We start from the raw sequence: 22,787 nt of genomic DNA, 5'->3' as shown, positions 1-22,787 counted from the left end.
TGTTGTTCTATTTCCTGGAAATTGGTTCTGATCGCTATACGCTAGAAATTTCGCTCTTTGTCGATGTTTATTGCCTCTACCCGGTCTCTGTTCTCGAGGCCAGCGTAAAATTTTTATTTCTCACCTGGATCTCGTAATATAATGCCACAGTCCTTACGTAGCCTTTATCTACAGAGACACGAATAAAAGTGGCCGAGTTTAATGCTGGGATAAAGGGAATTAATGTTACGCTGAAATCATTTTAAAAATCTAAACGTCAATCTAACAATAACAAAAAATTTAATTTTTATAATTTCGATTCAAATATTTTTTAGTTGAATTTTTACGTCCCATTTTTCAATTTCTCGCGTAATCTGTGTGTTTATGTCCTATTTTTTATGGCCCATAACTTTTTACACTGTGAGAATTCGTTTGAAGCAAATTCGAGCTCAAATTAAATATCTCTTTATCGACATAAAACAAACTATACATAAATATATTTCACTAGGCGAAAAAATTCTACACGGATATTTTTTCTACACCGATTTTTTATTATTTTACTACACTGAAAAACTCTACACAATCACACAACCTACTGTTAGTTGATTGTTACAAAGTAGGTTATACGCTTGTGTAGAGTTTTGCAGCGTAGTAAAATAATAAAAAATGAGTGTAGAGAATATCCGTGTAGAATTTGTTTGTGTAGGAAATAGTATATTTTGATACAAGTGCGCGAAGTAGGTGATTCTCGCACTGGTGTGGTGACAAAACACCCGTGTAAGGCTCGCTTACTTCGTGCACATCCCTGGTAGAAAATCACCCATTTAAAATGGCCGTAAAGGCAAAAACTGGCTAAGTAAAATGTGAAAAAACTGGACATTTTAATTTCCTAAAAGTAGCGATATCTTGGGCATTTTTAATGGCTGAGAGTTATATTTCATGAAAATATCAATAAATCAATTAATTTTTCGGATGTAAAATACAAAATTATTAATATTCAGGCGTAAGCTGAATAATTTGATTAATTCAAACATATGGCGAAGCTCATAGGGCTTTTTGCGTGGTACAACGTCTGCGTGGCTCAGTCGACTAAGGCGCACGGCCGTACTTATTTGGCCGCGTGCAGGATGTGGGTTCAAGTCTTCGGTCAGACACAATTTTTTCTGATGCGAAAAATTATTCTATACTTTCCACTAAACTAAGAACTCGAATCCAAGCCTGCTATATACCATTATCCAATTATAACCTCAAACTGTGCTAAACACGTGTAACCCTGCTGTGTTACTCGACCAACTATAATGGGCAGTTTGTATTTACGAACAAGGTAAGCAGATTGAATCCAAAACTGCTCATTAAGTTGGAGAAAAGGCGTTACATTCTGCCTAAGAAATGGCAAAGAAAACTGCCTAGTTCTTAGATTCCATTCCAAGAACTGGCCATTAAATGGGTTACCGATTCTACCAGGGATATATCGAACTATATTTTTTAACACGACGTGCGCGAAAAACGCGGTTTATACGGGGCTCGTTTTTCGTGTAGCATTTGCGAAACTTCGTTTCCATAGCAACGGCATGTTTCGCGCCATATTATTTGTTTCGCGCACTAGTTAAAAAACCTTAGGTGTTTCGTGCACGGAAAACGAGCCCGAGAAACCGTGTTTCGCGCACGGAGTGTTAAAAAGTACTTTTGCGCCCGCTACTCAATTCATTAGCAAATCTTCTAAAAATGCGAAAATCAGTACATGCGTTACAAAAAATATGGTGTGCACCAAGGGCTAAGCGAGCTTTTTGGCCTCGTGTGGTTGCAGTATTCGTCTGCGGCTCGTAAACGACCTCGCCTTAAAAAGCCCACTTTACGCTCTTGGTACACAATAGAATATTGTGTAAAGTATTTATGTGCACAGTTTGTTCTGTGTTTCTTTGTCTACTTTTACTTCCATTTTCAAAATTATACTCCCTGTTTTCGAGCAGCGCGCTTATACGATTAAACAATTATCATGAAACCCTTATTGAAAAGAAGAAATCAAAACGGGCCGACTTGTATAATATGAGTTGTTTCGTGTGATATAAAGAAGAGAGAGTCATCTAGTACCTAACGTTTTTCCTAACCTTTTTGATCACTTTCACCATGAAATAGATTAGTTGCAACATACCGATCTAGTTATCATAATTTTTATTATTATAATTGCTCTAAAAGTTCTTGCGATATATAATACGTTTTTTTGGATTTTTATCTTTACAAAAGTTAATATATAGAAGTCTAGTCTTGTTAAGTATGTACTATCCACGCACTGTTAATTTACATATTATTCCAACCTTTAAATATTCAATAAAAATCTGGGCGCCAATTATTCAAGTGCATCACGTTTTTTCCTACAATTAATTTTAAGTTGAATATTCCCTGGTAGAAATTTGGCTGGTTGAACCAGTCAATATCCTAGCGGCTCGGCAGATTCATTCGGTAGAATTCCGACTAGAAATACTCGAGAAATCTTGCCGATAACTCGGATCGACCACTAACGTATATTTTATAACCTTTTGCGCATGCGTTTACTCGTCACGTCAGACGCTACATAATACCAACGCATATAGTTGTGGCTTATTATATTTGTTATAATTTTATTTAAGAGGTGTACCACTGATACACCTATGAATAATATTATAACAAATATAATAAGCCACAATTACAAATAGTTACCAAAAAATAGCCTTTATTGTGCCCCGGGTAATTTATTACCTGGCCGAGCAAACATTATTTTTTCGGCATTACTGAATAGCTTAGCCCGAGATCTTGAATTTAAAAAAAAATTGTCTTAAATGACCGTCCCTATAAAAAATGCGAGCTATTTGAAACAGAGTGAAATTTTAAATTCATGATCTCGGGCTAAGCTATTCAGTAATTCAGTAAAGTTTAGAGCACAGGCCTCTGGCTCTCGGGTCCGCGAGTCCGAGTCCCGTCGTCTACTTTTTTCGCTTTCGACACTGTCTCCTCTCCGTTTGTAACACCGGAAAAAATAATGTTAGCTCGGCCAGGTAATGAATTACTCGGGGCGCAATAAAGGCTATTTTTTGGTAACTGTTTATGTAATTGTAGCTTATTATATTTGTTATAATATTATTCAAAGGTGTATTAGTGATACAAGTATATTATGTATACACGCGAATTAAAAGTCGGTCGCACATCCAAATCCTACGAACCATAAAAAAAGGCAAGGTTATGTTATGTAGCCGCGACTCTTGCAGACGACTTCTAGCAGATCTGGCTAGAAATATTCCAGAATTCATGTCATTTTAGATGGGTTTTCTACCGATATGTTGAGACTGGAATCTATCCAGTTCATACAAATCTTGCCTATTTCTGGAAATATTATCGTCAACATCTCTACCAGGATTAGGTCATGAAAATTGATAGGTGATCATAGTTACGGAAGTCATTCCCTTTGAGATTTTAATTATCTTCAACCTTATCAAAAGTCAGAGGCGGAATATATGAATAGAGTAGCAGTAAAAGCTGATAATATAATACCAATGCGTCTGTCGTGTTTAAAAATTCATGAAGTTTTAATAATTTTATCAATTTTTTACAACCTTCGTTTCAAGTTTCACTCCTTCAAATTGTACAGTTTGGCTGTAGAATCGCGCATACATCATCTGTGGCGGCATAGCAAACGGTTTAAAAGACATCGTGAAACTCCGCGCCAAAAGTCTTGCTGTAGCGAATTATCCGCCCAAGTATTTCTCATCATTACTATAGTGCTTTCCAACTACGGCTCCCAGCGAGTCTCACTGCGAGCTCGGCGCAAAATGAAGACACGGCGGGCGCGACGCTCGCGCTCGGGAGAGAGAAGCGCAGAGCAAAGAGTAATAAAGACGAGAGCGAGCAAACGAAACGAAAGGAAATGCATCCGAGAAAGAGGCGCTGGAGGTGGAGGTGGAGAAGAGTAGAAGAAAAGAAGAAATTGGCGAGCGGAGGCGTGCAAGCATTCGTACGTCAACACAAATACACACTCGCGAGGGAGTCAGTGAATGAAGGCGAGGGTGTGAAACGGTTTGTGTCAGTTGCACGAGGAGCCGGAGAGGAAGAAGATACGAGCTACACTCGCTAAAAATACAGATAACGAACTGAAACCACTTTTGACCCGCCATGCCTAAGGATTTATAGCGATGCAACGAGCCCCGCATTGGCGTAGCGTACTGTTTCTTTCTCTCCCGCTCTCTCCCTCGCGCTCTGGGCATAAATCACGCGCCAGATATCCCTATCCCCTCTTTCACTCCCGTCTTCCCTTTTTTCTTCGCGGCTTTCTTTTCTCGCCCGACTCTCGCGATTCGTTCTCCTCCCGCGGCTGATCGGTTATTCGTTAATATTAATAAGCTATACGTAACTGTCGGTAGTAACGATATGACGGCTGCTGCTTTGTGTGCCGAGGAGACGCGCTAGAGTCGAGGGGGAGCCAATGTTGGATTTGGCAGCGACGAAGATGCTGAAATTGACACTCGCACGCTCGCTAACGCCGCGGGACCTTGCCGTTTCGTGCAGTGCTATATACTCTTCTGTTAGTCTGTGTATTATACGAGTGTGTTATACTGGCAGCCGAGTCTCAGTGGCGGTCGCTCTGCTCCGCGCAATGAAATGCTTTATGGGCTCGGGAGGAAGAAGGTGGTTGGAATAGTGAGATGGAGATTGGCTCGTTTTGTGTACCGGACGAAGTGTATAATTGGACGGTACGGGGACTCCGGCGAAGAGGAAATAAGAATTTTGTCGTGCGCACTCACTGCCAATTTATTAGAGAGAAAATTGTTTTTTTTCCCTCTTTTTTGTACAAAGCGCGTTCAACGTGCGCTTCGTGACTGCAAAACTGGTTGTTGTATCTAGAATTCTAGGAATTTAGACTCACGTGCTTTTTCCACTAAGCTTATATTACAGCGAATGTCAAAGACCCACCTGAAACAGAAAACATAGACTTATAAGATACAGGCGAATTTTTTGCTGTTTTATTATTTTCAAAATTTTATCAGAATCCAAGTTGTCAGTAAAACAAAGATTGCAGTAAGAACACAAATAGTTCAAGCATCCGGCAGCGTATAGATTTTCGACTCTACAAAACTATCATTCGAACAAATTCTCAAACTTTCAGTATCATGTGCATTTCTCGACACTGCCCATACTCGTAAATCGACCAACTCCGGAAATAGTCATATACGGCTACAAAAATCACAATCTTCTCAAAAAAGAATTTTCTTTTCCAAGCAAACCAAAAACGCTCGTCATTGCATAAAATAATCATATTTAGTTGCGCAGTGCATTGTAACCAGTGTCGAAAAACAATTCTTTAATTAATTAACAGTTATTACGAAACACATTTGTGTGACAAACATCGAACTTGGCTGCCGCCAGTTATAAAAGTGACAAGGGAGTTGAGTTTCACTATTGCGTTACCTTTAAGTTGGCTACTTCGGGCTATAAGACGAGTTGAAGACGCGGAGGGATCATTTGGAATGTTGATAGCAACCCTTGTGGAATTTTGCCCGTTGTTGCGAACCGTGCCAGCTACTGCACGTGCCGTACTCCCTGCTGCGAATTTTGCTACTCCGAACTCGCAGAATGTTAATCTCTGGATATTTGGAATAACAAAACTTCAAAGTAGATCCAATTTAAATCTCGACATATTCTGACCACCAAGTGGCCTCTGTCGTACTTGTGAAGATTCGAGTCGCGAAATTTCTACAGGCTTATATCTAATATGAAAGAACGTGTGTCTCTTTTTATCGATGTTTATACGCCAATTCAAAACTCAAAGATTCGAATCTCTCGTCCCTGTATGCAGACTTTTCTGCGTGCTCAGCGTTCACACCAGCTTCCTTCCCAGCCAAAAACAGAGTAAACGAGCGACAGAGATGGATGTAACACGCGCAAAATTCCGCGGCGTGTGAGTCACGCGATCCGGAAAGAGAGCGGACTGGTTGTATACGTACAATCACAGGCACGATGCTCGAGAAGAGATAGAGAGAGAGAGAGAGAGAGAGAGAGAGAGAGAGAGAGAGAGAGAGAGAGAGAGAGAGAGAGAGGCTGGCGCCAAGAGGCTTGTTTATATCGCCTGCGGAAATCGCCGTACGAATCGAACGACCGCGTGCGCTCTCGCGAATTCGCGAATCCCGGGGCCCTTCCCCGCCGCTGTCGCCGCGGTGGCGAACCGCTAAATCTTTACGGGACACGCACACGCAAACGAGTCGGAGAAAAGAGGAGCTCGCAAAAACTCGGATTCATTCGATCGTAAAGCGCGCTTCTTTATCCCGCTTTCGAGGACTTCACCCCTTTTCCCGGAGCCGGTTACACGCTTTTTGGCTTTTTCGATTTTTTGACTTTGTAAAGGACTCGCGCGCATGTGGAGGACCATTGTCGAGCAGCGTGCGCAATTTGTGTACCCGAGTGCAAGTATTTCAACGGCGGTAGCGTGCAGCTCGCGCCGGCCGTGCACTCGATACCCGGGAATCTTTATGCGTTTATGTTTTTTATTGCGTAATTTCGCGGTAATCGACGCTCGCAGCGTCGTTATAACGTCGAAAGCCTTTCAAAAAGCAATTACGCGCATAATACAGAGCTCCAAAAGTGTGTTTTTCCCTCGTAAAAAATTAAATCTTTTTTTCGAGCCAGTCTTTGTGCAGCGCGCGAAAAAAATTGAGCAAACAAATTATGCCTACGCATCATCGCACAATGTAAAATAACGCATCCGCACACAGTACAGCGTATCGGGCGATGAATTATCGTAGAATCAAATGAGCGCTAGCATGCAGCGCGCGAGTTTGCAAAGCCAATTAGTCACAAAGGCCGCGAATCTCGGCGATTGCAGGCTGAAAAAGTTTGCCCGTTCATGTAAGCCAGGGGAGGAGGGAAGGGGGGGGGGGCAGGGCAGAGGAACCGCGCAGAAAGAGTCTATTTTTGCGGAAAGTACATTATTGCCTTATACTTTTCCAGGGGGAACAAAGCGAGGGCAAGCGAGCAAACGCGCGTCGAGCTGAAATATACAGTGTTTCCAGAAGCGAAACTAAAGAAAACTAAAGTAGCCTTTGAGAGACTTATCGAGTTCTAGTGAAGTAAGAGTTTGTTCATAAAGTCTCATTATTGAGTTCTCGATATGTATGGCAAACGATATTCCGACGAGACTTTGCGAATACGGCTTGCTTAAAAAGTTGGTAATGCCATTTGCCTTTAGCCGAGCAGTCGCTTTATCTATCCTCGAAGGGAAGGAGGCGCAGAGATAAAGAGGGAGAGTGGATTTTCAGAAAAATCCGCGGTGTACGAGTCTCTCGGAAGTTTATTAACGAAATTTCCGAGAGAGTTCCGGCGCGCTGCATCTCGAGATAAGGGGGTGAATGCACGAGGAGCTGGAGGTCGAAGCAAAGGGAAAGTAAGTCTTTCTCCTTGTGCAGTAGTTTACTAATGAATCTGAAAATTTCAATTACGCCGAGGCCGGGGCCCATCGGCATACATAGCGAGAGCGGAGCGAAATTTTTTGCACTTCTCGTCTGGCCGCCTCCTGCTCAAGTAGAGTGCCATTTGACGAGTGCGCTCTGCCCGATGATGATGAAGTTAAGGGAAAGATCGATGAGAGTGCTTTCGCGGACCGAAGAAAGTAGGCTAAACCGAGCCGAGCGAATTATTCTCATTCGCATTGAGTCTCGAGCTTGCTTATACTTGCTAATGGCGAAGGTATTGAAAGCACAACATCGAGCTAGGTATTTCGAGTTTTTTTTTGAGCAAAGTCTGCATACTTCTCTTAATTAAACACCTTGAAATCTCATTGCATTAACCGAGCGTAAGTGAGATTCCAAGTAGATAATATGTTTGGCCCACGGTAGAAAACTGGACGATTGCAAAGATACCAAATGTTCGACAAAAAGACCCACCCTGCGTGTATATCATATTGCTAGAATCAAATCAAGTGAAGGTGAAATAAATTTTATTCACTTCTAATAAATATAGTAAATAAATTGGTGTGGTTACATCATAAAGAATATCTATTGCATAAACTGGCAAATAAAACATTGACGCGTTTTTGCCGGGAGGACTGTCAATGAGAATTATTGCTTGCAGTCGCAGAAATAAGCGGCAGATTGAAAATCGAGCGATCAATTCAGCCACATCAGTTTCTCTGACGCGGGTGCATTACAAAGCTTCCGCGTAATTACCCTCCGAAAAGACCATAAAATCTCCGTTAAAACTTAATTAGGTCCAACTACTAAATCACCCTCATGCAATTTTCGCAGGAAACAAAAAAATGATCATCCTCCCCCTCCCCGACCAGCAGTAGTCTAGAACGTTACTAATTCAAATTGATTACTCGGCCTCGCACACCCTTACCACGTGTGTGTTAATTTCCAGAGCCAACAAAAAACAAATCAGATATCGGTGTCTGAATCGGAAAAAAGGCTGCACGTCATTCCGGAGCAACGCCGTGCGAGTCAAAACGAGAGGAGGAGGCAAGTAGAGGTGCAGAAGGCTGTAAATAGCAGCGGTATAGTAGTAGCAGTGGCGGCGGCAGCGGCAGCAAGAGCGACTCGTCTCGGCAAATTAAACGCGTCAATTTCCAAAGCCGAGCAGATCGTTGCGATTCCGCGAAGCAAGACAGGGAGAGAAAGAGAGGATGGCTCGGCTAATATGTGTGCAGACGCGTCCGATACTGCTGCTGTAGCAGGGGGGTGGGAACTCTTTAAGCCGCGAGCCCGATCGATAAATCACGTGCGGGAGAGCGAATAAAAGATGCGTGACGTCAGCTCCGATGTCTTTTTAATTAGAGGCAAAAAGAAGCCCGATCGCGATTACCGAACTTAACGTCGAATAAAGTTAAATCACGCGACGCGTTTGGGGATGCCGCGCGCGCTCTTCTCCCTCTTCCCCGTTTCTCTCGTCCACTGTATGTTTATACGAGAGCCTAGTCGCGACGACGATTCGCCTTGCAGATCAAGCCGGTTTCGCTGCGACGATCCCGCCGGGAGATTAGCCTCGAACGATCGGCAGTCCGTGTGTACATGTGTGCGTGTTCGCGGCCGCTGTTGTATGCAGTCGCGCAGTTAAAATACACCAACTGCCGAGGCAAACCGAAGAAGATTCTAATGTCCGGTAATGAAAGTCCGCCTTGTCGCCCCAGCTGTCAGGACGAGGCGTGAGAGAGAAGGACAACTAAGCTCGAGACGCTGCAGCTAAGAATTTAAGTTGACCAAAGAGGAGCAAAAAGGGACAAGAGAAAGTGGGAAAGAAGTACGGTTTATGTATAACACGGGAGTCAGTCGCTCGATTCGGCGAAACACTGAATATTATGAGGGCTGTTTTCTTGGAATCGTGCATTCGTCGATGCAAACAATCGCATCTATTCCAGGCGCGAGTGTGATGCACGCTCTTTGCATGTCTTAATTTAATGTGTGTAAGGTATCAGCTTGATAACAAAGACTCCGTTTAATCGCTTAATCTAACGATTGGTTATATGAACATCAGCCGTTGAAAGCAGTACTCTCATATCTGCACTCGTGGGCATTGTCATTTGCATTTCCCCACCGTGCATTATCTAGGGCGGAAAGATTCCGTTAATTATTATTATCATTGCTCTGTCTGATGTTTTACGATTACTATTACTACTGTTATGGTGATTGTGGCGCTGACATTATCATTGTCATGATTGTACAGTGCGCGATAAGAGTCGAAAAAAGTTGCAGAAAACGAATTAACGAACTGCTTCTGAAAACATTTTGATGGGTCATTTACACCTGAGCATTCTCAAACTTAAAGTAGATATGCTATACGTAAAATGTATGTGAAATGTTTCTCAAAAAGTTTTTTTTATGAAAAGGAGTCTGCCAACAAAGATAAAATAGGTATATCAATTTTAACAATCAACACACCGAGAGAAAAACCAAGACACAAGAACCGGTTTAATTTTATGTATTATAAAACAAAACAGAGGTTTTTATTACATGTAATATTTACAGTGCTTCATTTCATTTCTCTCTTTTTTTTTAATCGCTTTATCTAAATTAAAGATGTCTCTGTTTCTCGTTATAAATTAAATTATTTTTATTGATTTATTGATCCAATAACAATGTCGCACCATCAAATATCCATAATATTATATTATCTTTGAGCCAACTGACACATCCCAGAGGAACATTCAAGCATCCGTTCTTAATTTTCCTCGACAAACTTATTGACGGACGAATTTATTGATCTCTCCATTTTATGTTTCAGGATACAATTTATTTGTCGTCTGTTGTAAAGATTTCAGTTTCCCTTTTTTAAACGAAATTCTATAGAAAATATGTACAATATACTTTGGGTTCACCGAGTGAATTGAATCATTTTCAATCTAATTGACTAGAGATATAAATGATCGTTCACGCACTGTCATCTTCACACCCTCCGGCCTTATTATAACTTGCGAGTCAGAAAAAAATCAAATCTAAAGTATCTTCACATAAGCCGCATCTTCGCCTGGGAGACTGCAGCAAATCCTTAATTGCGACATAAACAAGTAAAAGTGTGCTAGCTAACGTAGCCAGTTACTCACTTCTCTTCTCTCCCCAGCCTCTCGCGGTAAAAATTTAGTGGCGCGAGAGAGAAAAAGACAGAGTTGACCGTTTGGCCGCGCGTGTACGTGCAGTGACAAAGAGAAAGAGACACGCGCGCCCGCGATGAGGTCGAGAGAGCCTGCAGAGGAGAAGGAGAAGAAGAGGAAGAAGAAAGAAAACGAAGCGGTACACTTCTACTTTACGAAGGTAGTAAAGGGATAAGAGGCGCAGCAGCAGCAGCAGCAACCGAGCAAGGAAGCGAGAGGACAAAAGGGAGGCAGAGAAAGGAGGAGAGAGAGAGAGAGAGAGAGAGAGAGAGAGAGAGAGAGAGAGAGAGAGAAAAGTTGGCGCGCAGGTGGCGATAAATCTCGAGTTTAACGAGGCGCGAGGAAAGATCGAGGAATATTCGATGCAGGAGACAAATGACGTCTAATAGGAAGGAAGCCGGTTTGACGATTTGGCGCGCGAGCGCGTCGGCAAACGGCCGCGCGATGCCTATCGCATCTCGGACATTTAATTAATAACAACACCCGCCGAGGATGACGTCTCTCGGCGATGTGAGTAATGGCCTCCGCCCATCTGATTGCCCGGCCGCGCGCCTCGGACGAGAGCGGACAACCGTCGAGCTGGCGCGAAAGAGAGACGGAAAGCGCGAGGCCCCACAGACGCAAAAGAGATAAGAAAACATCGCGAATCTCTTTCTCTCGCCCGACTCTGCGTCAGTCTTCGAGCGCTAGCCTCCGCAGCCGCCTCCCTGGGGCCGGAGCCTCTCGCTCAACCGATTTATTAGACATTATCGGGAAAGCGTTTATGCCCGAGCGCGCGGACGCGTCAAAAGGAGCCGCCATCCCGGCGATGTATTGTATATGATAAATAAAGCGCCGATGCCGATTAATTTGCGTGTGGCGGCCCGGCTTCCGTGCGCGCGCGCTCAATAGGTGCGAGCTCGTTTTTCACTCTCTCGTCCGCAGAGGCAGACGCAGGACGTGTTGTTTGTTCGACGAAGCTCCAACAGTCGGCTTGCTTGTCAATGTTTGCGGCGAAGCGTGTTTCGGGCTCGTTTTTTCGCCTCGATTTTTTCTCTTTTGTCGTAATAGCGCAAACACACCGGACAAAAGATCGACTGGAAATTCAGGTGGATTTCGTGAACGTGAGCGGATGTCGGGGCGGTTATTCGACTTTTTTCGGTCATTCTTTTTTGGGACGCTCCGTTCGTAGAGGGTTCTCGAAGTTTGAAAAGAGAATGTTGGTAGGTGCTTCGGAAAATTACTCAGTTCTCGCATCAAAGCGGGAACGAAGTTTTCCTTTTTCAGACTTTTTCGATTACCTGAAAAAATTTTGCGAACAAGTTGAGAACACACGAATAGTACGTCAATTTGCTCTGCTCTTTTTGAAGGAATAGAACATATTGGAGCAAAACTCTAGAAAGATATTTCTATAAAAAGTAGTAATGTATACGGTATAGTATGAAGTAGTAACAGACATACAAGTCCAGACGTGTTCGTATTACGACGATTCACTCAATTTTAATCAATTCCTCGAGATTTTCATGATTTGAATACTAAGAAGAACCACCTCCCACACACACGCACACACACACGTTGGTATACTTGAACGTTAAATATTATGTATAAAATCCACGTACTTTTAAATCATCTTATAGGTAAGAAACGAGCCATTAATTAATACATCTTATTCTAAGATCTTAAATTTACTTTCAAGTTTCGCCAGATTTTATTTACTTCAGGTGTGATACGAAAATTGTGATGAGTGATCAATAAATAAAATTTTAACTTTTCCAAGTTAATTTTGTTCTGGAATTTGTGCAATAATAAATTGAAAGGTAAATCCTTTGTCCTTTCGAGTTATATTTTATTTAAATTAATTTGAAATTCAATAAAAAGGGCCTCTGGGTGGTGACAGAAATTCGAAACATTTGTTTAAATCATAAATGCATTATCACCGAACACGCTAATATGGACTGTTTAATTTCCCACAAAATCTCCATACATTTGCAATACTAATTATTTGATTAGTACTCTTAAATTCTTTTTAAAATATGCTAATTTCTTCTATTATTATGATGAAAGAGAAAATTCAACTTAATAATCTCAGTTCAAATTTTAAGTTCCTTAATAAAGTATGCAATAGTCGTAGTTTCTCAGTTTGCAGCATTTCGATTACTTTTAACTTGATAAAATCGTTTCAATCTGCCATCTTATTCAAATTTGGAACAACGCCCAAGACCGTGCAAACCATTCATTCATCAACGAAATAATGGATTGGATTTCCGGAAGTCTGTGAAAGTTTTCATTCGACAAATCGTTTCTACCGCTTAAAAACCAACGACGCAAAGCATTTGAAAGTACTTTGGCAAAAGCTTTACGACAAGTATAACAATGACCCTTGGTTAACTAGAAATCCTATGAAATCTTCAAACTTTTTCAGCTTACCGACAGTTTTCAGCTCTCGACAGTCGTAGCACACAGCAGTAAAGGTGTCTGCTAGAGAACTTCAATTTGAAACGATGGAAAGACAAGTATCAGCCTTCGCTTCGTAAAGGAAAAAGATGAGAACGCTACATCGACGACCAGACGGCGACGAAGAAGAAGAAGAAAACAAGGACTTGCGGGGGAAAGAAGAGGATGCAACGGCGAACTCGCGCACTAATACACGTTATAGTGGTATCAAATAATGTGGCCTCGGGCCATATTAGGACGCTTGTGCTGTTTCTATCTTTTTTCGTGACAACGTCAGAACGATCAGTCTCTCTTCTCCTCTTTTTTCATTCCCGATATTATACACAGAGTCGACGCTGTGCGTACTGTATACACAGCGTCGAAAATGCTTGGCGCGTCTCGTTGCAGAGAAAAAGTATCGCCACATGCCTCCACCCGCTCTGCAACCTTCTCTTATTATTGGAAGAGAGAGAGAGAGAGAGAGAGAGAGAGAGAGAGAGAGCTGAGCCCCCGCATCGTGTTCGAGGCAGCAGAGTGGAAAGGAGGCGCTCGTTCAGGCTAATTCACGAGCTTGTCAGGCGTTAGCGAGTCACGCCGCGCGCGAGATATGCAAATGACAGGGAAGGCTACTCCCCCCCCCCCCTTCCTCATCACTCGCTCTCGCTCGCTCTCGGTACTTGTTTGGCGGTTAGTGCTGCACCGCTGCTCCTGCTGTCTTCCTGAAAAAATCGATTGCACTCGGGCTCTTTCTTTCGATCCTCGAGCGAGATACCAGCGTATGTCTACTAAAAATGACTAGTATACGACCTACCGTTTACCGCGCTGACTTGTTTAACGTCGCATCGTGCCCCTCTGCTAGAACGAGAGGGACACTGTGAATGGCCTGCGCCAAGATGCCTTTCATTCTTTTACGCCCTTCTTTATTCGGTTTTGTCTATACACCTCTTATCGTCGGCGTTGTCGTTGTCGTCCTCGTCCTCATCGCTTCTCTCTTTCTTTCTTTCGACGCCGTCACCTGCTATTAATGCTCCCGCTGGGCTAATTAGCGACTCGACAATTGCAGATTTTCTAGGGAGATTTTGCACTTTTACGCGGACAAAATTATAAGTTGAAGGAAACATTTTTTGTTGGTGATCAAAACATATATATTACTGCTCTTGGAGGATAAATAATCTGTTATACTTTACGCATCGTAGTGAATAATCTTCTTAGCTTCCCTGGTAGAAATTGGCTGATTTAAAATGGTGAAAGAGTTAAGAACTTGGTAGTTTTCCTTGTCAGTTCTTGTTACAAGATGTAACGCTTTTTATCTTAGTTCTTTGGCAGTTCTTAGATCGAACTGTTTTTCATAAGTAATGCCCAAGATAGTTGGTCAAATGACAACGTTTACTTGGCTCGGTTGGCTAAGGCGCGCGACTTTCCTTGTGCAGGGATCGGGTTCGAGTCCCAGGTCACTCGAAATTTTTCGGATGATTTTTCGCATACAAATCATTATTCTATATACTTTCATTAAAAAAAAAACTCGAATACAAGCCTGCTAGTAATGATTTTCCAATTCTAACCTCGAATCGCTATTTACCACGTGCACCTGTGTCGCGTTATTTCACTAAGTATCTTCGAAAGAAAATAGTTAAGAATACTCAATCTAAAAACTGTCAAAGAACTAGGATAAAAGGGTGTTACATCTTGTAACAAAAACTGACAAAGAAACCTACCAAAGTTCTGAGACTGACAACCTCAGAACTTCCAAATAACTTGGATACCGTTTCTACCAGTGTTTTTATAAAATAAAACCAACGCGTTGCGAAAGACTTTTTCATTCTGGATTAATAAACGACGGATCGAATCATTGAATGATGACAAATTAGCATCAATTTTTACAAACTTTAGTCCTTTCCGAATACATTCTTAAAAACCCCTATAGCGATGCATTATGTTCTATTGACAAGCAACTATTTGATTTTGAAGGCTAGACTTTTTTATCTTCCATGCGGATGATTGAAAAAAAAACTTTACCTATAAGTCCTATGTATGCCCTTTTTTCAGTTTATGAATCATTTCGCTAAATGTTTTTATGGAATTTTTCAGGTGACTACTGTTGACACGTATGACTAACAATATATACTCTTAGACTTCTAGTTAACTACAATAATTTTTAAATAAACAATATTTAAGACAAAGTAGGCACGTAGGCTTAGATAGACAAGGATCCGAGAGTAATAGCGGAAAGATCAAGCAACTCAAGCGTAAATCGACGACACTGTATCTGGGTGCGCACCAACCGCTTTCGGAAGCAGACTTGAAGGACGCCAACCGCAAGGGATTCGGTCTTGTGTCGTGAAATCAACCTCTACAGCCGTTCTAGTGAAAGATTTCGGAGAAAAGCTCAAAAGGCGAAACAAACTTAGTTTTATAGCAAAAAAAGCCTACGAAACTGTGCATACCGGCTAATGCCAGAATCGTTGGCTCGGGCATTTTTAATTTGACAGAGTAGCTATTTGATTTTTGCATAAAACCAAATTATTCAATCTTACGACGAGATTTTATGCGCGCACGTGTACGAGTATAACAGACAATTACACTGCCACTCGTAACGTATATCCTTAAGAAATTTAAATAGTAGCGTCCGAGAAATATTCATGCAGACATTGTTTGTTCACATTCCTGTAAGTTAAATTTATACATATATTTCTCATGAGGTTTGCGGATGTTGATATTGGCAGCTGCTATTTATTCTTCTGCAGCCAGTTTACGAGTTCCAGTAACATAGTAAATTGTATTTTCCATAACCCTGCATATTTATGTTAATGTAGTTTCGATGCAACAGTAATAACTCAAGCCTCAACTACAAACCAAGTCGAGAGGAGAAATTTTAAATCTAACTTATCAATTTTCGTAAAGAAAAAAACTATCCATCAAACATTTTTTTCATCCAGCAAAAAAAATCGAAGCCATATTTTTAAAGTGAGTCACAAGTAAGTGACACACTTTTGTAAAATATCGAATCGTCTGGCTCTCAACCAGTTGCCGATCTCTATCTCTGCACGTATACATTCTATCAGGTCAAAGCAGTTCGTACGCGCAAGCATTCACGGAAGCGCGCGTGCGATGCGTTGTCAACTCCGCTAACGCTCGAGGATAATTGACGTCGAATCCACCCACCGAGATACGCGCTCGCGTCTGCATCGGTTCACGAGTGTTTACTCACGTGTATACACTATCAGCACTGCTCTTGGCTTCGCTGAGAAAAGGAGGAGCAGAAGTACGGAGAAAGAAAGACACGAAGCAAAGACGAGGAGGAAAAAGCGGCGATGAGGACGTGAATGATGATGAGTGGCGACAATGATGGACCGAGAGTAGAGAGTCTGCAAGTCTACTCTCACGGGCCGCTAGATGCGGATTTGATGAAGCTGATTCGAGACGCTTTCACGGCCCATTTGTTTTTGGATGCCGCTGCGATTCTGGCTACCAGCGCTCGATTATTCTCCTGATGAGACGTGATGTTGTGGGTGGCTCACATAAATAAACCTAATAGATTAAGAAAAAGTGTGCCCGACATGCCGACGGTGAGTTGAACTGATAGAGACACTTTCTAACGTAAATATTTCCACTCGTGCATTCAGCATGATGTAGTTTTTGCGAAATCTTGACGTGTGGAATATAACGAACGATTGAGAAAATAAAAAAGTTAAATTTCATTGAATGTTCGTGAAAAAAGTAACGACAGCACAAGGTGTACGACATAGCCAGCCATCAATTTAGTTACTCCCCGCAATCTGATTTTCTGGCGATTGACGCGAGCCATTCGACGTTTCAGGGAATCGGCCAAACTATACAGGCACGAAATCGACGCAAATCCATCTCACTCGTTCACTCTCCGGCCAGTAGCGGCAGCTCTCGAAGTTTAAATTGCGATGGCTCGTCGATAAGCAAACGTACCCACGCCCAAGCGCGTGCGATTCCGTTTCCGGCGCAAGGGCCGACCTTTGACTGCGAGCTCTGGCGTGTATTTGCAGCCACTTTGGAAAGTGCTACGATAAGGCTGCGACTCGATCCCCAGTTTTTTGTTTGTTAGCTTCGTCAGAGCTGACGGTATATAGCAGCGAAATAACAGCTTTATCGTGGTTCAGCTCTGTCTAAAACTATATTTTTATATTTTACTCTCTTAATTTTGTTTAAAATTAAAAAAATAATAATTTGAGAAACTTGTGAAAATTTCTAAGTCATAAAGCATGAGTAATTAACATTTTTACTAATTTTTTAAATTAGCCATTTATAAGCCAATGAACCTGATAAATCCATGTCGAAATAAGGTACATTTTTACGTAACCGTTTGTGAAATCATTGGCCCACGCACTCCAATTAGCTTACTAATGGCAAAGGGTTGGCTTACATTTCTACTAGGGAAGCATAACAATCAATAACATCTTTATTTCTTATTATCTTACCATAAAACAAATGTTAATTTCAACTCGGAATTGAGTAGCTCTCTACAATTTGTCGTTTGCTTTGTTAATCTTTGCTCCATTAACTCATACAGAGTTGAAAATGAATTTGTGTCCATGTGCATGAATTCAATGAAATCTTCCTGATTACTTAGTTTGAAATACAGAAAAATTGTGTGGTAAGCTCCAAACTGAGTACGAATCTCATTTCTTAAATGAGGTTTTATGCACCATCGCTGATATTTTTCCTTTTTTTTTGGACGATTCTCAAAAGTATCATTAAACTCAATGTATTGGCTCATATTTTATTAATAATTCTTTTTCCTTGATAGCCAGGCATTTTACTTTTACTTCTGTAATAGAGCTTGAACAGCGCGCTTCGGGCGCCCTAGCCTAGAAAACGTGTAGCCTTCCTGACTTAGACGCATGCGCACTACATGAGCCAATCACAAAATGTCTATCTTGGCTTCACAACATCCGGTCATGACTTTTTTATATAGAGATATATCACTATATACAATGGAGTATCACTTAACTTGAAGAGCTAACTTAAGCTCTAAGTTTAAAAGTTAAGTTAAGATTTAAGTTTTCACTTAACTTTTGCTTTCTTCCTAAGGAAACCTTGTAATAGTAAATTTTAGAGTTTGTATAAAAACTTGCGGGAAGTGTGTTTTGATGAATTTTTAGTCGAAAAATGGTATTTTTTATGGTGATTTTAAGTTACGCATGTGCGTTTTTTATGGCGCTTTTTCGATCACCAGTGATTTTAGATGCATTTCGCGAACTATCCTAGCTATTATAATTTGAAAACTAAATGTTGAACTTTTCCTTAGAACATCATAATTATCAAATGTTATTATAACTATAGACTACTTTAAAAGTTATTTCGTGGAGCATATCCGGAGAAAAACGGGAAGAAAACATTTTAACCCCAACATGCAGAGTTCCTTTTTCTGTTTGTTTTTCTTTGGCAATCGGCGCGCGGCAATTATAGCTATGCGAGAAAAAGAGAGAAAGAGAATTATAATTGATTATGTACATATTATATATGAAGTAAATACAATTCAGATATCAAAGCGATACATAATTTTGAAGGAAGCTACCCTGGTAGAAATCGAAATATTTTGAATAGTCAGGAAACTAATATCATAGAAAAATAATTAGTAAACCGCGTATCTCGTTTAAATGTCTATGAAATTGTCAATAATTAGCACTTGTAAAAAATGAATTTTTTAATCAGGACTATCTTTTTTATACGTAATAAATAGTTAGTAAAATGAGATATTCAAAAGTAATCCATGTTTTGTAGACAGAAAGTACTCTGTTAGTCTGGCCAGCAGCCGATATTAATTCTATGTAGAGGCGCAGTCATAAACGCGTACAGAAGCACCGTATCAAAAAAAAAATTGAACAATTAGTTAATGTGGATCATTCTATAGATTTTCTTCTTGATACTACTGTGATAGTGCCAACTCATTGTTCAACATCTACTGAAGGTCAAGAGTCTGCACATAGTGAGTTTTCCTCTATTCATCATGAAAATGAAGAGCCAAGGGACTTAAGTGATTTGTTTAATAATTTCAATGAAAGTGATAGCGATGTTCAAATAAACTACAGTGATAGTGATAATGATATGTATTGTGACTATGAAAGGAACCAGTTGATCGATCATGAAGACTTTGTTGCTAATAATCAATAGGATTCTGAATCTTCTGATGGATCCGCAGTAGAAGAGAATTCATCAGATGACAGAGAATGTGGTGAACAATTTGATGAAGCTCCAGAAGTACAGGATCTTAGAGTTTGGGCTATCCAATCAAGGTGTCCAAAAATGTATCTGGACTCGTTACTGAAAACCTTAAAAAGAAGACTTTTACCAGAAATCCCACAATGTTCGACAACTCTTTTAGGCACTTCAAGTGCTCGATATAAAATTGAAGAAATGTTAGATGCGGAAGGATCAACAGCAGAATTCTGTTACATGGGAATTGAAAAAGGACTTCAAGTTTGTGTTAATCCTCTTCTACACAAGAATAAAACTCTTCAGCTTGATTTTAACATTGATAGAGTTAAAATAAAAAAATCAAGTCCTATGACCATGTGGCCCATTCTGTGCAAAGTTTATTACAGTCCAAAGCCACAAATCTACAAACCATTTGCAGTGTCTGTATTTTACGGTAATGGAAAGCCTAAGAATGATAATAAGTTTTTTGAACCTTTTGTGTGTGAATTAAACAAGCTTTTAGTTGATGGAGTTTCAATTAAGTCATAAATTTTCAGAATATCAATTAGATGTTTTATTTGTGATACGCCAGCAAGATCACAAGTAAAGTGTACCAAAAGTCACACGAGTTTTAATGGTTGTAAACGATGTGATACAGTTGCTGAAAAAATAGACGGTGTAACAGTGTATACAACATTTGGTAATCAAAGAACAAATGATGATTTCAAATCTTTTAGAGACATTTATCATCATAATGGTGCGTCTCCACTTCTTGCAATTAAACCAGAGATTAATTTGGTCAATCAGTTTGTTCTTGATTCAATGCACTTGCTGTACTTAGGTGCTATTTTAAGGCTGTTTGAAAATTGGATGACTGGTGATTTAAGTGTAAAAATAAGTGCTACGCAAAAAATGAGTTGAACCGTCGAACAACAAAATTAAAAGTGAACATACCAAAAGAGTTTGCGAGAAAGATGAGGCCGACAAATAATTATGATAAATACAAAGCAGTTGAGCTTAGATTCTTTGATTTGTATTGTGGACCAGTGGTGTTAAAGAAGATTTTACCACAAGAGTTATATGATCACTTTTTATTGTTTCATGTGGCTTGCCAGCTATTATCAAGTAAAAGTGCTCCTTCTTATACTAATTCATCAAGAGACTATTTAAAACAGTTTGTTGAAAGTGCAGTAGTGCTGTAAAATTTGTTTCAATAAACATTCATAATTTGTCGCATCTGCCAGATGATGTGGAAAATCTGCAGTGTATCATTGATCAAATTTCAGCATTCCCATATGAGAGTAAATTAGGAAGAATTAAAAACATTTTATTGTCACCTAATAGAACAGTGGCACAGTATTGTCGACGTGTGCATGAGGACAGATAAATACTTGATAAAGTAGCTCGCCTTCATGAAGAAACAGTTATTAAAAAAAAAGAGTCAGTTGTACAGTTATATCATAAAGAACAATATTTCTCAACGAAACATCCAGACAATTCTACTGTACTGAAAAGTGGTGATATCGTTGAAATAGTGAAGATGTTTGTGAGAGAAGATAATATTTATTTGAAAGTTAAATCACAAAGAATAAGAAAATCAGTGTATACATATCCCTGCGACTCTTCGTTGCTTGGTATGTTTGAAATGGAGAGAGCAAATACAAACTCAAATTCGAAAATTGTATCTCTTGATAATCTCTCATGTAAGCTGGTTAATATATCAGTAAATTTTTCTCCAGAAGACGCTAACAGGAGCTTCGTAGTACCTTTGCTGCATTAAACTTAAAGGTATGTTGGTAAATGTTTTTCATCAATGTTTTTACACATTCAAAATTTTTCTATTTACATTGATTTGGAAAAAATTTGAATAGTATTCTGTTGTATGCATTGCAAGCTCATTTCTATAACCTCAAAATATTTGAAATTTTGAATCATATTTTTTCTATATATTTTGTATCAGATTTTCATGCAAAGTTAATTATGAATTTTTTAAATTTTATTTATTGTATAATTTGTTCCAAACCTATTAAAATCTAATTCGTTTACTTATAACCAAAAACTCTATTCAATTCAAAAATAACTATTTTCTAGTAATTAAATGAAGACGACGAGCTTCTTTTCCGCGAATTTCAAACCAAGAAAAAGGGTCAAGACCTAGATAATAGTACACGATAACGATTAACACAACTTGTTAGATTATCAAATCCGAGTGACGCTCTTACTAAGGACGGCGATAATTATTTATTGCTGCAGATAATTGACTTGTTATTGCAGTGTCTTACTGCTCATTTTGATAAAAACTTTTATACCTCAAAATTTTGTAGTCATGTGGGTTATTTATTTTTATTTTTTTCACCATTTATCAAGTTCAATATTTTTGAGGTTAAGTTGCAAGTTACTTTTCTGATTTTTTTTTCTTCCTGTTACAATTAATTAAGTGAACCAAATTATTTTTACATGTTACTTATTGATAAATAAATCGGTTATGAAGATTTTATTCAAGCTTATACGTAATTTAATACTTTCAATTATTAATTATAGTGGCATTAGCTGCATTCATAAAACATAAACTGAACTTGATATATTTGTTGTGATTGTTTCAGCGATGGATGCACCTGGAAGCTTCGAGGAGCTTTATCCGTACCACATTGTGGAATTTATTAGTCCTGGGAAAAGACCCCAAATCCGCAAAGTCGACGTAGTAGCAACCAAGTGGCTAACGTTCAAGCAGTATGTCACATCCACAACCCTCATTTCATATCTCTAGCTTAATTAAAAATGACATAGATGTTATAATGAAAGTTTTTCTTTTACAGGTTCTATTCGGGCACAAAATTTGTCAAATCCACCTGCACCAAAAAGTAATTTGTTCGAACTAAGGGAAACTGTAGAAACAGAGACTGCTTTATCTTCACAAGAAGAGACCGCTTCATCTACTCAATCATCAGACACTGCTTTATCCGTACAATCAACTGTACATCATACTGGAAGTGCTTTATCCGTAAGTCAAGGTGTTTTATCACCAACTGATTCATCTGTACAAAGTAATCCCCCGTACAAAGTGGAACTGGTTCCTTTATACAGCCCAGAGTTGAGAAAAATTCTTCATTTGCAAATAATTCAGCTATTTTATTTGCTCAAGACAAGGGCGTACTGGATATTTCTTCATCTGGTTCAGTTGCTTGTAATGATCTTCCAGCCGGAGTTTCTAATTCAACTGCGAAAGTCAGTCTCTATCAAGTTTTGCTTGGTAAGAATTGATTTACTAAAATTTTATTTTTCATGAAGTTACAGTTTTTTTATTTGAATTATATTTCAGGGTATGTGTTTGATATCAAAAATGATATGTCGCTGTTACGAACCGATGTGAAAGAAATAAAGTCTGATATAAAAAATCTACGAAATCCTTTGGCAAAAGATAAAACTTCTGCAAAAGAATTTATCGGAACAATACAGCAGCTCTGCAGTAAATTTAATTACAAAATACCATTTGCCACTACAGAGGAGTTTCAGACTTTTAATCAAAATTTACAACAAGATGAATCATTACATGAGGCAGTGGCACAGTACAAATTTCATATCAAAACTTTATTATACAATTATCTTTTGTTAATTAATTTTATAA

The 22,787-nt window shown here is 39.7% G+C and overlaps 1 protein-coding gene across 2 annotated transcripts in view; it reads right to left on the bottom strand.

The window, feature by feature from the left end:
- LOC100678665 (lysine-specific histone demethylase 1A) overlaps nt 1-22,787 on the bottom strand; it is a 235,744-nt gene that overhangs the window by 36,255 nt on the left and 176,702 nt on the right. Inside the window, exon 12 of one of the 2 annotated variants that reach the window (XM_016987349.3) lies at nt 4,874-4,920. The exons of the other annotated variant lie outside the window; for it this stretch is intronic. Within the exon in view, the coding sequence (XP_016842838.1) occupies nt 4,874-4,920 (47 nt within the window). The remainder of the gene's footprint in view (nt 1-4,873; nt 4,921-22,787) is intronic. 2 annotated transcript variants of the gene reach the window in all.

Source organism: Nasonia vitripennis (genome assembly GCF_009193385.2).
Source record: "Nasonia vitripennis strain AsymCx chromosome 5 unlocalized genomic scaffold, Nvit_psr_1.1 chr5_random0004, whole genome shotgun sequence".
Lineage (NCBI taxonomy): Eukaryota > Metazoa > Arthropoda > Insecta > Hymenoptera > Pteromalidae > Nasonia > Nasonia vitripennis.
The sequence above is the reverse complement of the archived record's forward strand: the minus strand, read 5'-3'. Positions and strand labels throughout refer to the sequence as shown.